General features: G+C 33.5%; 1 protein-coding gene across 1 annotated transcript; it reads right to left on the reverse strand.

Annotated features, from left to right (window-relative positions):
- Positions 1-13,055: 13,055 nt before the first annotated feature.
- LOC109816960 (transcription factor MYB44) lies at positions 13,056-14,404 on the reverse strand. The gene has a single exon (XM_020382137.3). It carries the CDS (start codon positions 14,278-14,280, stop codon positions 13,459-13,461), a length of 822 nt encoding a protein of 273 aa, XP_020237726.1. The 5' UTR covers positions 14,281-14,404; the 3' UTR covers positions 13,056-13,458.
- Positions 14,405-15,561: the final 1,157 nt, after the last annotated feature.

Here is a 15,561-nt window from a genome sequence, read left to right on the forward strand (position 1 = left end):
TACCTGGCATGGGCCTGAACGTGGTGGGCCTATTCTAATCTTTACCAAATTAGGTAATACGATGCTAATCAGCTAATCATGTCTTAATTAGGCACTTGTCCTTGTTAACTATGATTTGTACTATAACCCGTTTAACCTATCGGCACATTGCCGAGCCGACAGGCTAATGCTTGGGAGGTTGCATGTCTTCGACTGTTGACCGGGCCGGTAAACGTTTACTTGGTAATCTTATCGGATCGGCATTTGGCCGAGCCGATACGTAGGATGCGGGGATGCATCATGCTGTTTGCATCGGCCTTCAGCTGGGTCGATGCTAACGTCAGCCTTGGGTATGGTCCAGTTCGCATGGTTGTCTGACGGAACGGCACGTGTTGGTCAACGTGACCGATAGGGTCCTCCCGGTACATTTTCTATTGTAAGTACACAATTTTTTTCTTTAATTTATATACAACCTTTCAAGTTTCAACACTATTCTCTATCATTCAAATAATTACAAATGAATAATCTTTGAAAAGGTGTTGCAATAGATATTTCGTTTACTTGATAATGTGGTTTTGAGAATTTAGTAAGTTTTAATTTTTAAGTTAAAAGTCAATTAACTAAAAACAAACTATATCTATTAGTAGGAAAATGGTGTTAGTTGATAAATATAACAAATTAAGATAAACTAGTGTTAGTTGATAATAATAATTAATTATTATTTTTATAATCTCAATTTTCTTATTACAAAATAATATCTCATCAAATTTTTTTTAATCATATTATTAATACGAAGTATTTACTGACTTTCTCGATGATGAATTTGGTTAAATCACCTTTTATGGGGTCTCTCATCCTAACAATGTTTTTTTCCATACCCAAAACTTGACTTGTTGGTATAATGTCTCATTAATTTGTGTCTCCATATTGTCATGCATTCAAAAAATTAGCTACATCTTTATTTTTAATCCAAATTTATTTTCCTTAAAGTTCTTCACCCTCAACACTTATAAATTATCTTGGTCTTAATTTTTAAGCGATGCAAGATTTTTAAGTGTACTAAAACAAGATCGAGGCTAAGAAATTTTACTATATTATACTAATACTATGGAGGAAAAAATGCAAACATACATGCTTCTATCAGTGGTAAATTTTTGTAGTTTGATAGGAGCAATTTCTAGCACATCATGTATTAGATTCCCTTTTCAAAATATATGTATAAATATATTTAAAAATATATTAATCTTCATTTCAATTATAACTTAAATCATAATGGGAGTTCAACCAAATTATCTTGAAAAATATAAATTGGGTCATTAATTACTTTTGAAAAAGAAGATAATCATTTACTAGATTCTTAAATCCTAAGTATGAATCTGTCAAATGCAAAATTCACCATTGTGCCAAGCATAACTTTATGGCATTAAATGTGATGTAGGCTAGAGGTTCTTTGTCTCATTGACATTGGGCGCGAGATTGGTATCGTCGAGTGTGAGTTAGAGGAGCACTCTCTAACTTGGTCACATAGAACATGGTTGAATGGCACCAGACATGGTTACCTTAAGTGCTCTTTGGCATGATGACACTAGGCCCTGGTTAATGATGTTGAGTCCAAACCCTTAATATTTTAATTAAGACAAACCTTATGAACAAATGTCGTAAGCCTTCTAAGAATTTATACTATTGATGAGTTTACTTAGTGTATTCAGAACATCAATTAAAATAAACTCAAGATTGATTCAAAATGATTCTTAGAAGATGGCTCATAATCAATATAGCATACGTATCATAATGAAACTTCATAAGCAAGAACTCGGGATGACTTAGAAGGAAAGACTATGAAGTTTATTTGTATAATATCTTGAATTCTAGGAATTCATTTGAGGAGATCTCAGTGGCTATGAAAAGCTTGAAGAAGTATCTACATTCTTCACAAAAATATCAAGAGCTTATATGGAGTAGATCATGTGCAAAACCGCAAAAGAAGTTGTAGATAATGTTAATCTTGACTGAAGAATGCAACTACTGTATTTTGCACATATCTTGAGTTATAAATACTATCTTGAGATAAACTTTGTGGCTATGGAAAGCTAGAAAATTATTTACAATATTTATGAAGAATTCATACACATGAAAATCCTAAATCATGGACAAATATGGAAATCAAGATGATAACATTATATTTTCTTTTTGCAACACAAACACAATGCAATATTTTGAGCATATTTAGAGCTGTAAACATGTATTTTAGCAAAACTTGGTGGCTACGAAAATATAGAAGAATTCTCTAAAACTTTGATGAAGAATTTGTGAGATAATAAGGTCTCTATCATGGACAAATTGTGTTTGCAATATGAAAACACTGATTTATTCAAAACAAAATGATGTTGTTGTAATGTTTTGGGAAAAACTTATGATACAGAGGTTCAAATTCATGAAACCAATTCCTAATGATCAAGGACAAATTTATCTAAAAGTTTTATAAAAACATCCCTGTGACAACTTAAAATAAGAATAAGCTTAGTTAAGGATTGTTAATTAACATATGAAACATTGTCTATCCTAAATAAGAAGATGGGCATCTTCTGTTGCTAATTTGAGGGGGTTCAAGTTGGACATCTTCTCTCAAGGATGATTCCTTGAATACCTTGTATAAAAGTCTTTTTAATGGAATCTCAACATTTGAAAGTTTTAGTTCAAACTTAGCTACTCAGACGATTAGTAATGAAGACCCTATTCAAAAGGTTGCACAAAAGAATACTCCAAAGCATGCTCAAAAGGAAGCATTAAAGGAAGCTTAAGAAGTAGACTGGTTCTAAAACATATGCTAACAACTCTAAAAGCATAACATTTTATGTCAGCATTACTTAAAAAAAACAAGCTAGCTCCAACATATATATTTTGAAGGCTATAAAAGGAAGGCATTGGGCTCATTTTCAAGCAAGCAAGAACAAAGAGAGAATACCCAACTATCAAGGTTGTAATCCTTGCTTCACACTTTGATATATTTAGAGATCTCCACTTCTGTTTTTGTTTCAATGTTATAATAGCAAAAAATGAAGTGTGAATCTTTCTTAATGGAAGCTTTTAGTTAGGAGAGGTTGTTATAACCAAAGCAGTTGCTAGGATACACAAAATCCCACTTTTGCAAACATTTTATCTATCCAAATCTAAGTTGTAGAGGTGTAGGAAGAATAGAAAGAAAACCAAACAAGTGGTTGTGAGACCTTATAGAAAGTAGTTGTGAGTGTGGGTATCTTAACAATTGTTGAGAGAGAAATCTTAGTACGTGGCTAAGTGAAAAGACACTAACAATAGGTAGCTATGAGTGTGGTTATCTCAACAATTGTTGAAAGAGAAATCTTAGTAGATGGCTAAGTGTAAAACACTAACAATAGGTGGTTGTGTAGTGTGAAATTTGTATTAGTAGGTGGTTGTGATTGAATAACAGCTGGTTGGGTTCTTAGTGGAAAATCCAAGAAGGTTGTATGGGGACTAGATCTAGCCTAAGTTGGGGTGAACCAGTATAAAAACTTAGTGTTCAATATCTTTAACTCTATCTCCTTACTTGTTCCAGTTACCTTAATGCTTTATATATTTGTTACATAATCTATCATTGCTTTAAATTGTTCAAAAGAAAGATTCATGAGAAAACTAAGTTTTTGAACACTTAAAAGCATCAGCTTATTAGTAATAGATTTGCATAAAAAATAAATCTTTTATAAAGGAACTTGTTTATTAAATGTTATTGCATTCACTATCATGCTACTGCATAATCTATTTTGTTGATAATTAAGCTTAGAAATCATTTACAGAAAAATACTTTAAGATCCAACACTCAGAAGCATTAGCTTCTGAAGTTGTCTTCAAGAGATCACTCAGCTCCAACATATAGAAGCATATGCTTTTGAGAAACTAATTTTTATAAAAGAACTGATTTTTAAAGAGCATGACAATTCAACCCCCTTTCTTGTATGCTAACATTCACTTCAATTGGTATCAAAGCTCGGCTCTTAGAGTTGAGCTCTGTTGCAACCCAAAAAATTTCAATCTTACCTACAGATGGTTTTGACTTCCATTTGAAAATCTCATCGGTTTAGGAATGCTCGAAGACCATACTTAACCTTCACCAATAGTTTTTGAAAGAGGTTCTTAGGAGTCGCCATAAACATTTTACTCAAAATGTCAAAAAAAGGAAAAGATTTTCAAAATTCAATAATGGCCTTGACAGCCAAAATTAGATTCAGGGGTCAATTACGTGTAAGGAAGGTGTTAGACACCCTATAATGTCCTAATTCGGTACCCTATGACGATTTAAGAATAATAACAAACAATAATTTATCTGTTTACCCCTTTTATTAATTATTTACATATTAAATATCTACATTGTGAAAGAGATTTCTAATAATAATAACACAAATAAAATAATTAAATAAATAAAGTAGGAGCAAGGGAATTTAATGAAAATACCTCCACAACAAGCTTTTATAGGATAAATCTCCAAATCTTAGTACACAGGTGTGTTTTAACAGCCAGTTTTTTACTCTATATTAGCCTCATAAACACTCAGGAAAATACAGCGAGGGATGAGAGAGATTCTACTCAGACTAAGTCAACTGAGTAGTGTGTGTGTGTGAATGCATGTGTCAAACATGCATTTATAGGCACCTGAAGGCGCGGAATGACCATTTTGAAGGTCGTTCTAAACTAGGGTTTTAGGCCAAATTTTGAGTTGGGAACGGGTCGTTATAGTTTGGGAATAACTCGTTCCCAACTAGGGTTACATGTTATTTTTATGGACCGGAATGACTCGTTCTAAATTGGGAATAGGTTGTTCCCAACTAGGGTTTTAGGCTAAATTTGTGGTTTGGAATAACCCGTTCTGGTTTAGGAACGGCCCGTTCCACACCTAAACCCTAACTTTCGTGCTTTTAGGCATTCTGTTGTTGTTCTGATCCATTTTAGTGCTCTGTTGGACCCTTAGGGATCACTCATGTCATTTTAGTAGTCCTTTGTTTGTAGTAGTAGCATCTCGGACGAAATCTAGTGTCTACAAGAACACTTAACAGTGGACGAGAAAATATCCTCAAGAAGTGATTGTTTCCAACCCCAACATTATTTATTTTTAATAGGGCTTCAACAAATAAACATTTAAGTTTAAATGAAAAAAAATTCTTACTACTAGAGAGTTAAAATGAAGTTGTTTCTAAACTCACAAGATATGGATTTGTTATATAGATAGTAGGAGAACGACCATATGTGTCTTTGAAGACACTAGACAAATGAGTCATAGAAGCTAAGCCAAACCAAGTTTCAATCAGCTGATATCTTCACTAAATCACTTCTAGAAGACGGTTCAATTCTATCAAATAAAAATTAAATTTTAAATCCATGTTTGAATTTATTAATGATGAATGCTTGATTGAATTTCATGATCACTTGTTTTTCCATATATAATTTGGTTGTATGCTTGCTTAGCTTTGAATCTACCTTCTAAGTTGATAGAACAATTAAGTCAAAATAAAAATTTTACTCTTAGGAATTATTGTTTGAATAACCAAGTTTAGTATATGTGTATGTTCTCTACATTTGTGTTATAACAACTAGGATGATTTTGATCTATGCTTGACCATTTAGAAAATCTAAACATTGGTAATCCAGTTGTTAAAAATCTTCAATAGAAATTCTTGAGAAGTTGACAAGTTACTAAAAATAATTTTGACTTCTCTTTACTTAAGAGTATTTAAATAATAACTTCCCTTAAGTGCTCTAATTAACCCGACCATCCATCTTGTTGCTTCTAAATCTTTTTATTCTTATACTTGATATATTTCTCTCAACATCAAAACACCATCACGATGAAAAGGAAATGTGAGGATAATTTTGATAGCTTTCATGACAAGAAAGTTGTTGATAAGTTCAAGACATTTTAGAGAAATAGAATAGTTGTATATGGTTGCACAAACCTCAAAGACATAAAACTACTTAGGTGGGACATTCTATATTTTTTTAAGAAGCAAGGATGGAATAAGTTCTTCATAATTAAGAGACCAGTCTACCATGGACTTATGTGTAATAGAAGCAGAATTTGATGAAGAAACTTTCATTATATTTGTGAATTTGAAAAGGACATATATGCTTCTAAGTGTAGAATATTCTTTGGGAGAGATTCTTAGACTACCAACTGATGGATTATAGTTGTGGTCCAACTAGTTTGAGACCCTACAAGTGTTTAAGAAGAAATTAATCAAGAAGCTACTAAAGGATGGAGAGATTAGGTTGAAGTACTCCAATTTGAAATCATTTAGAAGAATCGTTTATAATATGTCTCCACTTTATTGTTCCTAGAGCTAGCACATTTCAACAGATCATTGACCAAGACTTACTGGTCATCAATTGCATGTGGAAACAAATAAGAATTTGTCTTCCTTATCTAATGATCCAACTTATGATTAAAGTCGCCAAGCCCACAAAAGTTACATCAAGTGTTCCTAATGGAATGATTTTGACCAAGGTTTTTGAACACTTCAATGTGTCTTTGACAAATGAATTTGTGGATGACAACGTGCTTGAATGGAATGTAAAGGACTTCAAATGCATAAGGTTAAAACTTTATCACAGAATGCAAAATATGTGACTACACTAAGGAAGAAATGTAATCCTTTGAGAAGTAGACCAAGAAGAAGAAAAAATAAATTGAATCTATTCAATATTCCTCATAGCAATCCTCAAATCTCATGAATAATCCAATATCAAAATCCTCTAACCAAAATTTTGTCTTTGTCTTTCCTCCCATCATTGAAGTTGTTCCTCTTGTTGTAGATGCATCTCATGTGTTAGACTTTGTTATCTCTAATGAAGTTGTATCCATTAATAAGACACATCTTTAAAGTCATAGTAATAAAACTACCATAACTGGATATTTCCCTCCAAACTATGAAAGAGCCATCATACCATTTACCCTTAATCTATCATTTGACTTATCACACTCATATTTAACAAAACCAACAACTTCAATGTCATATTCTTATCTTGTATCTTTGATACTTTATGCTCACCTTTTATTTGTCAATATCTTTCAAACTTGACCAAGTTTTAACTTAATATTTGGCTTCAAACTTGGCCAAATATGAATTTTAGGAATGGCTTCGAACTTGGCCATGTATTAACTTAATATTTGGCTTCGAACTCGACCAAATATAAACTTTAAGTTTGGCTTCATACTTGGCCAAATGTAAACTTTAGGTTTTTGCTTCAAACTCGACCAAATATAAACTTTAGATTTTCATAGGTAAAATAAAAATAAGTAAATATAAAGTGATAAAAGAAATAAAATATAAATGTCATAAAGGGAATTTTGAATTATATGAAGTTGTGGGTTTACATCCTTTAATCTACTCAAGGTGTGCCTCGTTAAAACTTCTTCAGCCAAAACTTATTTTTTTATAATGGGCAAAAATATTTGAATTAGGAAAAGTAGTACATCACCTGAGGTTACATGTCTAGCTGAAATAAAATTTTAGATGAGTGGCGTTCCAAGTTCTTGGTAGAGTTTTACCATTCAACTCTTCCAATCGATGTGCTCAATTCTATAGGCTTTCTAGAACTTGAAAAGGCCCCTCACAATTCGCTGCAAATTTACCCTTTTATGTATTCCTTCTTGCTTCTCCTATAGCTCTCCAAACCAAGTCTCCTTATTTGAAACATTTTGGCTTCAACTTAGAATTATACTTTCAAGAAGCCCAAAGTTTACAAGCTTCTTCCTTTATCTTGGCATTTTCTTTAGCTTCTTCAAGAATATCTAAGTTGTTCATCATTTCTTCACTATTTTGGACTTCATTAAAAGTAAGTATTTTGTGAGACGGGTCACCTACCTCCAATGGAATCATTGCATCTAATCCATAGGTCAATCTATAAGGTGTTTCTTGTATTGTTGATTGAGGCATGCAATGATATGCCCAAAGAATGTTGGGCAATTTTTCAACCTATTGGCCTTTAGCATTTCCCAATCTCTTCCTTAATTATCGAAAGATTACCTTATTTGCAACTTCAGCTTGACCATTAGTTTGTGGATGCTATACTAAGGTGACCTGGTGATTAATGTCGAGTTGGAGTAAAAAACTCAATTCTTTTTGTCAACAAACTGTTTTCCATTGTCAGTGATAATGGTATGTGGCAATGCATATTATCATATCACATTCTTCCAAGTGAATTTCTATACATTTTGTGTAGTGATCTTAGTAAGAGCTTTAGCTTCAATCCACTATGTGAAATAATTAACTTCCACAATCAAAAACTTAAGTTAGCCTTTTGCAATGGGAAAAGGATCAAGTATGTCCATCCCCCACCATGCAAAAGACCAAGGTGACTACATTTGATGGAGAGCTTCTAAAGGAACCCGATGTAAGTTGTTGAACTCTTGGCAAAATTTGCATTTTTGCACATAATCTTTACAATCTGACTTCATGGTTTAGCCAATAGTATCCAACTCAGATTACTCGCGCAACCATAGATCGAACACCAGAATGCATCCCACATATACCTTTGTGAATTTCCTCAACTACATAGTTTGCTTGATCTTTTGTTAGACATTTTAACAAAAGGGAGGAAATACGTCTTTTGAAGAGTTCACTTAATTCAATAACAAATTGGCATGACTTTGTCTTGATTTTCTTTGCTTCATCTTTATCGTTTAGGGGTATACCTTCCCAAAGATAATTTCATATGTTGATCATCCACCCTTTATCTTTTACTTCAGCTACCAAGATGAACTTGGCCTCAAAACTTGGTGAACTAATGATTTCATGGATTATGGTTTTATGTTGTCTAGGACGATTAGTATTGGCAAGCTTATATAGGAGGTTAACTATGGTATTTTGTTCCCTAGAATTGTGCTTAAATTTGAACTTGTCAAAATAAGAAATTGATTGGGATATTAAATGATAATACCTTTGAAGTTGAGGCTCTTTAATTTGGTAGACTCCATTGAGTTGCTCTACCATTAGTTTTGAATCACTATAGCATTTCACCTTGTTTGCTCTGATGTATTTTTCCAATCTCAAACTTGGTAGCAATGCTTCATATTTTTCCTAGTTGTTGGTGGATATGAACTCAAACTTGAGAGATTGTTCATGCATTATGTTGTTTGGTCCTTCTAAGATGACTCTAACCCCCTACTTTTAGTATTAGATAAACCATATACATATAAGATCCACCATTGTTCTAGTGATTCGAGTACCAAAGTGAGTTTGGTTACAAAATTTGCTAGACATTGGGCCTTCAAAGAACCTCGACATTCATATCGAATTCCATACTCGGGCAACTTAACAAACCATGTTATCATATGTCTTGCCAACTCTAGTTTTATGAGAATTTGCTTAATTGGATAATTTGTCTTAACAACAACTTGATGACTCTAAAAAATGGCCTAACCAAGAGGGGGATGGATTGGTTTATTAAAAATTTCTTGTTTAGCTATCTTACTTTTGAAAAACTTTTCTAAATCTTTTCAAAGAAGTGTGTTGATCTATAGCTTTTATATAAGATACTTGGTTCAAATTCAATGCAAGTCTAAATTCACTCAATTCTTAATGTAATATACATGCCTCACAACACATAACAACAAACATGAAAATAGAAATGCAAGAATGTAAAGTCAAGTATAGGGAGAGAGAAAAATGCACAGGAAATCTATATTGGTTTAGTCACTTCCACTTGTGACCTACATCCAGTCCCCAATTAACCCGATTGAGATTTTCTACTATTCTTTAATATCAAAAGTTTTACAATCATAATACCATATGTAATACACTTCTACAGTATTAAATAAATCATTTCTTAAACCCCAAGAAGCACCTACTTGTAGCACCTCACTACAATAAAAAAATTCTCCCTTCTTAAGAAACCTACTTAAGAAAATAATCAATACATAGATTTAAGGAACAAATTTACCTGATGTACAAAACATATCAGAGAAAGTGAATCAACCATGTAACTTAACCTTTCACTCCATCAAGATGATGATCAATTCAATTCTTGAAAACTTTCTTGAGGTTACCATAAAGGTTAAAAAAGCTTTTCTTGTAGAGAGGATTATATTTCAGAGAGTGTTTTTGTAAAAGATATCACAAATATTCAAGTCTCTCTATTCAAGATGTGAAAAATGATATATATATATATATACACGTTTTTTGACTTAAATAATAGATTATTTACATAAATAATTGATTATTTTGTTCTTAGTAATTATGAAAATCAACCAAGAACACTTTAATCGATTATTTTGAGCAATAATCGATTATTCCAGAACCTTATTTCTAAAACAATTGATTATTTTATTGAATAATCGATTATTACAACAATTGCTCCTTAGGTAACAAAAAAATACAGTAAATAATCGATTATTACTTTAAATAATTGATTATTTTAAGTAAAAACTTAATATCTTGATTTTTCATATCATTTCTCTTTACAAATCAATTTCAACTTATATCTAAGTTATCAATGATCATCTAGATGGAGATAAAATACTAAGTTACTTATTAAGCACAAAGTACACAAGCAACAAAGCTTAAAACCTCATGAAACAAGATACAATTTGCACTTTTATTTAACAAGAGGCTCAAAACGCAAAATAAACTACAAGTTGCACTCTTATCTCTCAAAAGGCTTATTTGTAATCATCAAAACCAATTAGGATCATGTCTTCATCTTGAGCTTGATCAACACCAATGACCTTGCCCTCGTCCTTGGTAACCACCTCGATGCGATTGGCATCATTGGACATAATGACCAAGTTGTCCTACCTAAATCAACTATTCAATGCGATCTTTCAATGTCCATCATTCCTCTGTCATGTGACCATAGTTCCTATGGTAACAACAATGTTTGGATTTGTCCGCATTATTGGGATTATGTCTAGGTGGTGGTAGAGATATTAAATTTGCATTGTTAGGTTCTTCCAAAATGTTGACTCGAGGTGTATTTAATGGAGTATAGAAATCATACCTTGGACCTCGTCCTTGTGAGGTTTCTTAAATCAATCTTCTCTAGATACTTTCAGTATGTCCTTATGCCCAAAATCACCTCTAATAGATGTTCCTCCTTGAACTTTGTCTTTGAACTCGACATGTTCCTCCATTTCAATGTACCCATTCGCTCGTGCACGAAGTTCTTCCATATATTAGCATGTTGTCTACAACATAGACTATCTACAAACGATTATGGTTTGAGTGCCATAAGCATGAAATGTAGAGAAACCTCATAATTAAAGATATGAATCTTTATGGATATGCTTGCAAAGAATTCCATAAACTTCTTTAAGGACTTATCATCTCCTTGTCGTAGGTTGGCAAGGGTTGTCAAGGTGATATGATGAGCTCAGCTTGTAGTATATTGAGCGGTGAACCATTGCACCAAGGTTTCATAATTGTCAATAGATCTCGGTGGCAACTGGGTATACCAAATTAGTGTTGATCATTTCAATGAAGTAGGAAAAATACAACACATAAGAGCATCTTTATTTGTGAATAGATTCATCAGAGTGATGTAGGCATCTATGTGTTCGTTACAATCTGATGTCCCATCATAAGCTCAATGTTGAGTGGTTTCCAACCAAATGGAAAGGGTACTTCCATTATACCATTAACAAAAGGGTGTTGTCGAACTCCTAGATGGCCTTGATGGTGTTGGGATGGTGCGTGTGTAGCTTCATTCATAGATTGATGTGTATGTGCCAGAGAAGGAGAATCATGTTCCTACTCCTAATGATGATGACTTGCTTTATTTGGTGGATATTGTTGCTAAAGTTGGGCTCGGATATGCACGTTCTCGATGCATAGTGCATGAAGATCGACTTCATGCTTGCAACAAATAGTTTTTAAAGCTTTTGTGTTTTTCTAGCACATGAGTTTAACTTGTTCAAGAAAACGTCGAAGTGTTGTGTTGTCCTCTATTCTCAATGTACTTTGTTCTACTACTCCCGTCACACCACTGAAATGACTTCGAGTTGAAACTATAGGCAACCAAAGGAAAGTTTACTTCGACCCCACAGTGAACGCCAAAATGTTCGTAGTGGAAACAACTAGATTGATGAGATTGTCTAGTAAAATCTTTTTCTACTCTTACAACTTGATATCAGATGATATGGTCTTTGTTCCTTGCTCCAAGTGGGGGAGGAACCTATGGCCCATAGCGACATAGCGACACCCTTGTCACTAGTGTCACTATGGGCCATAGCGACACCCTTGTAAACCGTCTCAAAGGTGTAAATAGTTTCAAAACAGTCTCAGTTATATAAAATATTTTTAAAACGACCCTACAATGGTCAATTAACCTATGTTAAGTTGATAACATATACATCCAAGTTCATTTTAGCAAACTAACCTAGTATCATATATGACTGAGTTCCTATCCTTGATCAGGTTGGTACAGATCCAAAAAAACTAAAAATTAATAGAAAATCATAAATTAGTTGTTCAATCCGATTTTTAAATTTTCAAAATCTTTTGGTTTGATTTCATATTTGAATTGAAATTTAAAACTACTCCAAACCTAACTCATTTGTAAATATGTATTTTTCAAATACATGTATACAAAATTAATACATAAAATAAAATATATTTTATAAGTTACTAAAAAGTGTGTTTTACAAAAATTTAAATTACTAAAAAGTTTTTTCCTCTCTAAATATATATTATAATATTTAAGAAATATTTTATAAATTTATAAACTAATTAATTAAAATTATTATTTATTTATAACATTAAAAAATATTTCTTTAAGTGACAAACTATATATATACATGAAAAAAAAAACTAATATGATAATTAAAATTGCATTAAATTAATTTTTTAAGAGGCAAAAATTGAACGAAAACAAATCACAAAAAGTTTTTAATTTAGATTTCATAATTCATTCTAACTAAATCCAACTTGATTTTCTTATTTAATTTAAATGATTTTTAATATAAAAATTAAATTAAATCACATCAAAAACTCATAATTTTTTTAACTTTTCACCTATTTTTTTTATAAGTTCTAAATTGTTTAAAATAGCAAGTAAATACACATTAACAATTACAGAAAATAAAGTTGTGACTAACCCATAATATGGTTTGGTAAGGTTGATAAATCCCCAAGACACACCTTAAACCCAGAGATATTTTTTTTTGATGATTAGATGTTGTTCGTGTTTTTCACATGCCCTAATTTAGTTGGCATCACTCGATCACTTGTCCAACAAGTTCTGTTCCCACCGCAAAATAAAATATTCTGGGGTTCTGTACAGTGCCAAAATTATTACTATTTTTTTTTTACCCTTAAGAAAAGGGAAATTAAAATTAAAATTAAACTAAAAAAAGTAAATTAAAAAAAAACACTGTTTCTTTTTTTCACTTTCTCTACTCCCTTTGATTCATTCATGTCATGTCCAGTTGGCTGATTCGAATCTCGAAACGACACAGTTTTTATCCTTTTGCCTTCACTCGATGTTGCTAATTCCCATGCGCTTCACCACCGCGTTTCCAATGGCTTCGGTGTGCATTCGGAGTCCATTCTGTTCAATTCCCGAGAAGTAACTTCTCACTTCCTTCCTTACTATCTCTTGCATCACGCTCCAAAACTCAGAGTTGAACAATTGCTTTCCCCGCTCCTCCACCGTGGCCGCCGCAGGAGGCACCGGCACTGGCACTGGCACCGGCAGCACCAGTGACGGCGATGGTGCTAACGCTATAGGCCTGGACCCGAACCCGGGAAGAGACAAACTGAGCGACGTGGCTGGATCGGAGGCAGAAGAGGCAGTTTCCATGAGGTTGGGCCTGCAATGGGCCGTGGGGTTGGACATAGCGGGCAGGCCCGGATCGCTCAAATCAGACCCTGATGGGCTTCCAGGGTTTAAGTGGGCCGCGCCGACGCTGGCGGATCTTTTGAGAGGCCGAGGGTCGTCGGGACTGACGGCGGAGCATTTTCTCTTGAGGGTGGAATTCCAGTGGTTTTTGACGGCGTTATCGGTGCGGCCGTTGAGCAAGCGGGCTATGGTAGCCCACTTGTTTCCGAACGTGGAGTGGGCCCTGACGATGGCCTCGTCCTCCTCCGCCGAGAACGGACGGTGCTCCACCTGCGGAGAGAGCTGGTTGCACCACCGCAGCCGGCACGATTTCCCGGATCGCCCCGGAATGGACTTGCTTATCAGCGACCAGTTCCTCGGCCCGTGGGCCTGGACCAGCCTCTTGAGCGCCTCGTCCTCTTCCGGGCTCCACGGACCCTTGACCCGATCCATCATTTCTCTGCTTCCCGACGCCATGTCAACAAAGCAGAATCATGTAAACGGGAGCGGCAGTTAAAATTAAATTGGAAAATAAAATTTGAGAGGCTGAGAGGGAGAGGGAGAGGGAGGAGGCTCCTTGTGAGTGTGAGAAAAGAGGGTGGGGTTTGGGAGAAATAGAAAACGCAAAAGGTGATAAGGATGACCGGTTGGGCCGGTGCTCATTTGATGCCACCGGTTGGGGCGGTTGGCGAAGCAGTTACTAACATACAGCTGGCAAACCAACACGCGTGGGAGTTGGAGGCTCCTTGCGGTTACACGTAAGGTCACTCTATCGGTGCTGCCTCTTGTTAACTTTCTGTGTTATCGATAACTAATTAACTAATCTTCTTAAACTCTTGAATAAATTGAATTTAAAAATATATATAAGAAAAAAAAAAAAAAGAGAGAGAGAGAAACCAGCCACCAATAGAGAAGATAATTCACGCATTCATTCAGGAATATCTTCTCTTTATTGACTGTGACTGTTGAACCGTTGCTATATCTAATTTTATCTTCATTTAAACCCTAGACAAAACGGTAATCTCCAATTTCAGCCGTACCATGATTAAATCAATTTGACTAATTAACTAATTTTAAAACTAAAATCATGCCACCAAACAACTGACGATGGGAAATAATTGCAATTGGAAATATACAGTACATATCTACGATGGTTTAAGGAAATTACACGACTTGATTTAGATTGTTTAAGAAATTATTAAATAAAATCTTTGAAATTGTAAACACGAGATATTTAATAATTCATCATTTTCCCCCTACTTTTAAGTATAAAATTAGTTTTAAAAAAATAAATAAGTGTCAATTTTGTTTCTGAAAAGTTCTTAACGACTTAAATTAGTCCTTGGAAATATTAAAGAAAATGTTTTACATTTATGATCTTTAAAGACTGTTTAGTTGTTTTCTGTTTAAATAAATTGAATCAAATAATTTTTTTGAGAGATCAAATCATTTTACTCTTAAAAGTTAAGGGTTTTTGCTGAAAGTAAGACAGCTAATTACAGTTACTAATGTTTTTTGAAATCTAAAATTAAACATTAAGTTGAATGACTGTGTTTAATGTTTTTTTTCTTCTTCATTACACTATTAATAAAGATAGTATAAAAAAAATTGTTAATATAATTGTTTCGAGACTTATATTTTTTAAACCACCTTCCAATTTGAAATGTAAATATTATCTATGAAAAGAAATTACAACTTCTTATCAAATAAAATAAAAATAATATCACTTTAATTTTGCTTTTTGAAACCACCTTCCCA

Source organism: Cajanus cajan, chromosome 9, assembly GCF_000230855.2.
Source record: "Cajanus cajan strain Asha chromosome 9, NIPB_CcT2T_4, whole genome shotgun sequence".
NCBI classification, from domain to species: Eukaryota; Viridiplantae; Streptophyta; class Magnoliopsida; order Fabales; family Fabaceae; genus Cajanus; species Cajanus cajan.